The 9,119-nt window shown below is 36.8% G+C and overlaps 2 protein-coding genes across 2 annotated transcripts in view; one reads left to right on the top strand and one right to left on the bottom strand.

Moving 5' to 3' along the window:
- Positions 1-9,119, top strand: part of LOC102675674 (sideroflexin-3) — a 23,560-nt gene that overhangs the window by 9,875 nt on the left and 4,566 nt on the right. The gene's annotated exons all lie outside the window — the stretch shown is intronic.
- LOC102680280 lies at positions 2,417-5,099 on the bottom strand. Its single transcript, XM_031514965.1, has 5 exons — positions 5,069-5,099; positions 4,657-4,883; positions 3,807-4,074; positions 3,297-3,557; positions 2,417-2,754 (listed from the first exon to the last, which is right to left on the bottom strand). The coding sequence occupies exons 1-5, from the start codon at positions 5,097-5,099 to the stop codon at positions 2,669-2,671; spliced, it is 873 nt and encodes a 290-aa protein (XP_031370825.1). The 3' UTR covers positions 2,417-2,668.

Below are 9,119 nucleotides of genomic sequence, written 5' to 3'. Positions count from 1 at the left end.
TATATATATATATATATGCCCTTTACTGTTTTGCTCTGATTGTTTAATTAGTTTGGTTTTTTTTCAGTTTTTGGAATTACGAGGAGAGACGTGGAAAACGGGAATGTTGTTTTTATTTTCCTCGTCGATCCAATTTTTCAACGTAGAAAGCCCAGCCCTCCTCGAAGAGAAATCGAATCTCACGCGACGCGAGAGGTCGAAGCTCGCGCGGAAAGCTCGTCGTGGAAAATTCCCGGCGTAAAGCGCTTGTTTCAAGTGTCGTTGCACCATCGACACGAATAATCGAGCATTTTTAAAATTCAAGTAGGCCGCTAATCCGGTTTTCAATTTATTTTTCTCTCCCCGTGGGTCGAAAAGATCCCAAGCAGTGGATAAAATTTCTCACTCGCGAACCTCGTCTTTCCGTGTGATCGACGAGAGATGGAGAGAAGGAAGGAAAGAAAGAATGTCAATGTTAACTACGCTAATCAATAGAAAAGGGTGTCTCGAGGAAGTTCAAATAGACTTTGTCGCGCGCACTCTCACGATTTCACTCGCAGTTTTGTCCCATTCCTTGATTTGTGCGCGCGACAAAGTGCCAAGGAAAATTCGATCGCGCGATAAGAATTTCAATCCCTGGAAATCTTCGCTCACCAACGTTGAATTTGGGTCGAGGAAGATTTTTTATTCTCGTTCATCGGATATTGAAGGGATGTTGAAGATAAAATTGCGTTCGGTTCGAGTTTAAACGAGCAAGTTTCAAATTTTTAAATTCGATTCGGATCGAAAGTATACGTGGTTAAAGTGGGTACACGCGAGGATGATATGGTACTTTCTCACGATCACGGGTTGAAATGGTAAAAATTTATTTGGTTTGGAAACTGGGTCGTGTTTGGAATAATTTATCGCCCACGGATTTGAGGAAGACAAACGTCATTGTTTTGTCAACCAGAATCGATTATGGTGTTTGGTGTTACGAAACGAGACGTGATTCGATTTTCTGAATTATAAATCGAAATTATATATGGGGGTAAGAAAGATTTATCTTCTAAAAAACGAAGAGAATCGAGAGAGGGATGGTCATCCTCTAGAATATATAATATAATGAATAGATAATTAATGAAACACATTATATAGATCTCTGTTGAGATAGCGAACAACGGAATCTGTTGATGAATAATTCATCGATTTTTGAATAGATAAAACACGGATATATTTATCACAGGAGAAGAGATTCCAAAAAATACCAATTACTATAGAAAGCAATCTATTCTAACCTCCTCTCTTTCGATCAGACTCCCTCCCTATGCACGCATAAATTTCCCAACAACAAAAGAGAGCAAAAGATCTTTCAAATTCTTCTTTTTACATTCCTCGGATATTACAAGACATTCAATCAAGAATCTATATTACTAACCTATATTATACCTGTATTTAAAAATAGAATATCAAAAATTCGTCTTATTTCTCCCCGACTTTGAACGGAAAACCCAATAAGAAATTTACTCGAAATACGATTGTATTTCGAGAAGAAAAATTTCGCTTCGCAACCCCTGCACTTGGAGAAACCCCCCTCGATTCTCGCCATCGGGGAGCGCCGTTATGTTAATACTCCGGCTTCGAACGTAACGGCGCAAGTGCAAGCTGCGTGTCGGTCGCCGTCTCGCGCCGACCGTTCCACCCGATCGGCTGCAATCATTGTTATTAAACGCGACGGATGGTATTATCGCGTGGAACGATCGGCGCCGCATCCATCTACGAGCATGCCTACAACCGGCCCTGTAACGGTCGTGCCTCCCGATCGCACGCGGGTCACCGTGCGGAAGCGCGCGTCACGGGGAGCCACGCACCGTCCAAATCTGTCAGTGGGTCATTGGTGCGCCGCGCCTTTCCACAAGAGTTTCCAATCGACCTTGACCGCCATCCTCTGCCCATCGTTCGCGCCTCCTTCCATGCATTTGGAAAATTTTTGGCAGAGGAAGAGGGGAATTTTCGTATAGGAAGAAGAAATCGTGGAGAGATTAGAATTGTACAAATTGGCTTTCTTTATTCAAAAATTAAGAGGAACGTGATGGCGAAGAGTAAATTTAATAAGTTTTGCAAATAATCTTGTCCATCCAATTTTATTTTATGAAAATATATATATATATATATATACATATTAGAACTAATTACAATTAATTCGTTTCAGAGAATAATAAGTCTACGTGAAACGAGATTTTTCACTCAACTTTATTAATTTTTTCGTCCAAATCGCCGGGACCAAGTAACGATTCACAAAAGTACGTGTCTCCCCGCGTTCTTGGAAAGCCTGTACGAGCCTCGTTATCTTGAGGAAGTGGGCATCACGCGAGGTCGTTGGCGAATTCCTACGGATTTACGGTACACCTAATCAATTCGAGAAACGAATAACTCGCGTGACGTATACGCGAAAAAAAAGAAAAATCCGCTTTGATTACGTGCGCCTCGTTACAAATATTGGTAACGGTACTTGGCAACGTGTGAAAGTCATTTCTCGCCGGGTGGAAAGCGATCGATAATCACCGCTAAATGCGATGTCCCTTGTGTTAAGAAAGTGTTTAGAAAGAGGAAAGAGCGAGTAGAAGAAAGATGGTCGTTTGTCCGAGCGAGATTTGGCACGAGTTGAGATGAATCTTTTGAGTTTCGGTTGGGTTTTAATTTTCTAGCTTCATCCATACGGGTTGCGGTAGGCTAGATAGGGAGAACCTTGTTGGTAGTCGTTTCTGTGAGACGGCCAGATTTCCTCTCCGTATCCTGTGGAGAAAAATTATCGATCGAATTGAGACTGAATAAATACTGGAAATACTGTAAGTAATTTTGTGACGATCGTATTATTATCAAAAGTTATTATTTTATTTTATCTTGTGTAAAAGAGCGAGGTAAGGAGGGCAGATTAGTCGATCTCAGCCTAGAAAACGTTACAAGGGGGATCGGTTACACTCGACTAATCTCTTTTTTTTTTTTTTTTTTTTTTCAGAGAAAATACGTGCAATTACGGTGGAAATCACTGCGATCATCGCTCGAGATATCATATTGGAATCGCTTCTCGCCCATCAATTCCGCGTCGAGGGATCATCGAGCGTGTTATATAACTGTGGTTCGCGAAAGAGGTATTGTGTCATCGAGCACCGCACGATTACATTATTTATACGCGCGTTATTTCGACCAATCGTCACGGTCGTGTCGGTCTTAAAATCGTGCCTCGTAATATCGTACACGTTCCAAAATGACAACGAACCGTGACACCACACCGGTGAGAAAGGTAAAGGCGGTCGCCTTTTCTGCCTCAAATTTACCTGATGGATAATCGACCGGCGCCTCGGCGGCTGTAGTCCACAGGTGGTGGGGGTAACCTTGATGATAGGGCTGCGACATTTTGCAGATCTTGAGACGCGTGAACAGTATCGGGAGGAGGATCGAGGCGATCACTAGGATCTTTTTGATGAAGTGAACGGCGAGGAAGATCGGCACTATCCAAAGCTTCAGCTTCATCAATTTGAAGAGGATCAAGAGTGGGAGGATCAGAGCCTTCTTGTGCTTGATCCCTCGCCAAGCAGCTGTCAATTCGGAAATGGAAATTTATTAAAAAGAAAGGATCGGTCGAAATCTTTTTTATTAATATTTTTGTTATTCTTATTCCAATCTCTTTTGAAATCTCTTTCGCGTTGAATCAAATTTCGATCGATTATTCGTCAAGATTATTTGTATCTTTAAAATTTTCAATTTCCATTTCAAATACTTATTCTCTTTTTACTTATTTCTGCTCGTTTATAGGTAAAAGGGGTTGAGGAAGGAGTGCAAATTACCGTCGGATATGCCTCTGCTCTCCATCCGAGCGAGTTGATCCTCGTCCACGATCATAGGCATAGTGCCGAAACTTCTCGCGGAAGCCGTGTTGTCGATCGTGTAAACGAAAGCTCGTTTCGTAATAAGATCCTCAGCCGTGTCCCTGGCGAAGTTCAAGGCCTCCATTATGCCGGTCTTGAACGCGCGAGACTCGGGCAATTTCGGGATAACCGATTGCTGCGATAGTGACGGGATTCTGACGATGCGGATCGCGCCATACTTGAATTCCTAACGAGGTTTCAGTCATCCATTAATCATTATTTTATCATTAAAAAGAAATATTACGAAAATTAACAAAATAATATAGATATTAACTTTTATTAATAATTGGATTTCTTTTTCATTCGATCCGATTTGAGTGTAACGATAGATCAAAAAGAGGAATGATAAATGAAAAATCGTGTGGCGTGTTCGATCGTTATAATGGTATTAAAAAGTAAAAGTCTAGAAAAGTAACAGAGAGAATCGTGTGTCGATACTCTCGCCGCTGCACGAACGCAGCGGATTATAATAACGGTTTGTTTGTAAGCGAAATCGTAATGCATACTTCAATCAAACTGCTGTCGTTAATTTTACACGAAAAATATCTTGTGGAAAAGATTGCTTCGTTTTTTCGAATAATGAATAAGGAATGAACGAGTTTTATTCAGAACTAGTGCATGAAATTTCGTAATCCAAAAATTATTTAAACGCCACGCGATTCTCATTTATAATATTTTGAATTGAACAAAAATTTGAAAATACTCTTTGAATGTTCTAATAAATATTTCAATCTTGTAAAAGAAAAAAAAATATTCGACGAATCCTTACCTTCTCCATCGCGATGTCGTTCAACCATCTAACGACCCTGAACTTGCCGCAACTTATAAGATCCTTGTGCGACGCGCAATCAGCTCGGCATCTCTCGACGTACGTCGAGTTGTTGTTGTTGTTGTTCGAATTGAAAATGTAAGAGGACGTGGTCGACGAGAGACAAAATATCGTCACCAATAAAATTCTATGGAAGCAATTCAGCCTCGAACCACGATTCATGACTCCTTGAACGAAGAACACCATCACCTTGATTTTTATTCTGTACACCAATTTTTCCCACGGGTCTCCCTTTCCATGATTATTTCCGATTATTCCCGAAGAAGAATGGTTTCTTTCGATCGAGCACGAGCACCGCCTCTCTCTGCCGAGGATGAAAATGCAGGATGATCGAGAGATTAAGTCCACTCACTATCTGACATCTTAGAAGGTGTCTTGACCATTTATATCTGGTGCATTTAGGTCGGTGGGGGTACCGGTCCACGGCTTAGATAATCTTGCAGCAGAGACTGGAGCTTGATTCTGCACGCGCAGTTTGTGAAAAGGCGAACGATCTCGATGGAACCGGCTGTGAATTGGATAAGAAACTTCTGAGGATCAGAAGTCAGAAATGCGACTCGTCGTTTTTCAATGGGAATCGTTGAATCGTTTTGTTTGATCGAGCAAGGCAAAAAATCCTTGTTACAAGTATGGAAGTTGTTATTATTTAATAAGTTAAATTTGAAAGGAGAATCGTAGAGTTTTGATTATTTTTAATCGTTGAGTTTCTTGTGAAAAAAAGAATGTATTAATATTTCATTGAAATTTCTATATGATTATCAGTGATAATGTGGAACAGCTTGTCTAACGAGTAAGAAAATGGAACTCAGTCAACCTCTTTCTGCGACCGGTTTATATACCCTTACCTGTTTTTCTAAACTATTTTCGATCGAATTAAAATAATTAGGTAATAAGATATGCATATAATTAATAAATAAAAAATAGCGTTAATAATTTCAAGATAAAAAATATTAAGAATTTAGTTATTTAAGAAATCCTTGAATAAGAAGAAAAAATATATTTAATGATTCGAAGAAAATAATATTATTATTTATTTTCTATACAAGAAGAATAAAAAGATTGATACACTTTATAATGATTCAAAAAAAAGAAGAAGAAGAAGAAGAAGAAGAAGAAGAAGAAAGGACATACTCCAAGATTTGAAAATCTATGGAAATTAAAAAAAAAATTTATATTTAACAATTGGAAGAAAACTACAAGTACAACTACAAGAAAAGAAAAGGAGAAAAATTATGCTTTAAAAATTCGAAAATCGTAATAAAAGTCTTAATGGCACGATAAACTTGAGGTCAGAGAGTAAAAAGATTCAAATTTGTCGATTCGAGGAAGGAAAGAAAAGAAATTATCACGATTGTTCGCGATTATTCGCAAGGAGAGCAAGAAAATGTTTTGCAAGCTTTCTCGTTCCTTCTGAATCTTTACTTTTGCTTATCTAACTGGTCGTAATCAGTGACACAGATTCCTTAATGACCCGTAACATCTTTAGACAACTCGAATATTTTTACGATACGGTTTCAAATAAACCGTGCAAACGAGAATTTACAAGATTCAGTTAAAAAAGAAAAAAAAGAAGAAAAAGAAGAAAGAAACAAAACTGGTAAAAACTAGTTTAGTGGTCGTCGATCAAATCTTGTTATCCTCGCAAAATATTCGTAATTACGTGTAATATTTTTCTTTATTCGTCCACTTCCTTTACCCGACCAAACCCTATTCCATTCCTTTTACTTTTCCAGGAGAAAATTTCTCTACACCGTTCCCTTAACGTGATTCGAACTTTATTCGATAAATTTATTCCTCGTCGATCGATTTAATTTGTCCGAAAATAATTTATCTGAAAATCCTCGGATGTTAATAAAACACAAAGAACGGCTTCATACAATTTTATTATACAATCTTTCTATTATCAATTAACTTCGATAACGTAATAATTAATATTTCAACAATTTGTATTTTTCATCGTGTGCGGATCGTGATCGAATTTTCACTTTCGAGATTAAGTTATTTAATCTTAATTACTGTAAATAAATCTCTTTTCTCTTTTCAAAGAGAAAATTTTTTTTATTAATTCTATTTTATTATATAGAAGTGAAATTCTTCTTAAAAAATCACATTGCTAGATAAAGAACATGTAAATTCTGAAGCTGAGAAAAATTCGAAGAAACTGGATCGATGAATTTCATCTCTCTAATTTTATTTCGATTTCAATTTTAATTTTTTGCACGTTTGATAACACTCCAACTAGAACTATTTTATTTTCACGCATAAACATTACTCTTAAACACTTTCTTACGTTCTTTCGATCTCTAAGAATAAATCGTTATTTAATCCTGCTTGTCCGTTTTCCAGCCATTGATTACGCTATCAAAAGAAGTATTTCGATTTTTTATTTAGATTTCTCGTATGTACGTGTATATTCTCTATTTGTATACCGTTTCTCTTACGAATAAAATCTTGAGTTGTTCCACTGTCGTTAATCTTTATTAAACAATGTTAATAGTTTGTAATATTTCATAATCATAATTCTTTTCTAATCAATTAAATATTGCAAATATAATTATTAATTTATTCTATTTGCTATATAATTGATCAAAAATTGAATGAATATATATACATATATATTTTTTTTTTTTTCAGAAATGAAAATGTTGTTTTAAAGAAAAATGTTTGATGGAATCAAGCGACCCGGATGTAAATAAAAATAAATAACTATTGCTACGAAGAATTAATAAATAACAGGTTTATAGAATTGATCGATAAATCAAACAAAAAGTGGAAGCAGAACGAGCAGCTTTGACTTTAGATATAAAAATCCAGGCCTCGTCCGATGTCTGGAAGGCAGAATCTTTGGATGCGCCATGTCTCTAGCTATGTAACCTGCTTTACAATTATGTTTTTTTTTTTATTTTGACCCACTTTTGTCCACAGGATATGACGATAATCCAGTTTGACCACCGCTTTTATACATAATTCCTGCAAGGATTCTTGCAAAAAGAATAAATATCTCATTCTCTTCGTGGATGACGATGATTTCTATTGGATTTAATAAGAAGAGAAAATTGTGAATGAGATTGTTTATCGATTATCGCTCCAGGTATTCGTCCAATTCGTTGTATTAATTACAGAAATATTACGAAGTCGATTAATACAGTAAATTCGAATCTTTCTAAGATTCAAATTTTCTTTTTCTCCTTCTTCCTTTTTTTTTGTGTGTGATCAATCAAACGTAAACAGATAAGCTTCCATAAAAATTAGAATGCAGAATAAGCATAAGATCGAGTACAATTTGCATAATCGATCCGTAATCGTACAAGTAATAAGGTTAATAATCATATTTAATCTCTCAAATCACCATACTTGCGATCAAAAAGCTTATTCTGTTCAATTGGTTTTATATATAACGACTTTGCCATTTCTATAACACATTATTAATATACATCGATGTATAATGTAAACTTATCACACGGATATAACATATTCATATCGTGTTAAACGATACGAGTGAAATAATACTACGAGATAATATTATCAACATAACATACGATAAGTGACAATCATTTAAAGAATTATAAATCACAAATTGAACGACACAGAAGATAAATAAACAAAATTCGACAAATCCTTTCTTCTCGTCCTCGTACCCAAATTCGTAGAAATCCATCATAAATAAACACACCGCAACGAATTTTATTATTTATTATCGATTGACGAAGCCACGCCATGGATACTTTTTTTTTTCTTTCCCAAAGAAACAATGTCAAACGCCACGACGATTTCCTCGTAAGAAACGTAAAGGGAGGGGACAAAAAAAAAAAAAAAGAAAAATTGACGTCAAACGAGACTGCGCCACATTTCACGGAAACGGAATCAAGACGTTTCGAATCAACGAATTGGGATAATAAAAAAAAAAAAAATAATAATAATAATAATAATAATAGTCCTCCTGGTTCGCATAATTTGCGAATAATTTCATTGTTTCGAATAAACTCGAGCTATCGTTAGAAAATGTCGTGGAAAGGAGAAGGCTCCTCGTCATCATTTACGGTTCGCTCATCGTCCTACGTTCGCTGCTTCCAATTGGCCTCCATTTCCGCGCCAATAGACGCGCCCCCCCCCCCATAGATCTCGTATGCACGATTGCTCGGGAACGCGATCCATAAACGATATAATTCCGCCCCGGTGAAAGTATCGATCGTCGATAATTATTGAACTTTCGGATAAGAAGAAGGATCGTTTCATTTTTATTCCCGATACGAAGCGAGGCAATCATTATGAAATTACGCCGTTTATGGCATGGAATCAAAAGATATAGTTAAGCTCGCGAAAAAAGAAATGCTCGGTAAATTGATCGGTAAAATTGATCGTCTGTTGATACCTGGATGGACGACGTGTGGACGCGTGAAAAT

The sequence above is a fragment of the Apis dorsata genome, unplaced genomic scaffold, assembly GCF_000469605.1.
Source record: "Apis dorsata unplaced genomic scaffold, Apis dorsata 1.3 scaffold_52, whole genome shotgun sequence".
NCBI lineage: Eukaryota > Metazoa > Arthropoda > Insecta > Hymenoptera > Apidae > Apis > Apis dorsata.
The sequence above is the reverse complement of the archived record's forward strand: the minus strand, read 5'-3'. Positions and strand labels throughout refer to the sequence as shown.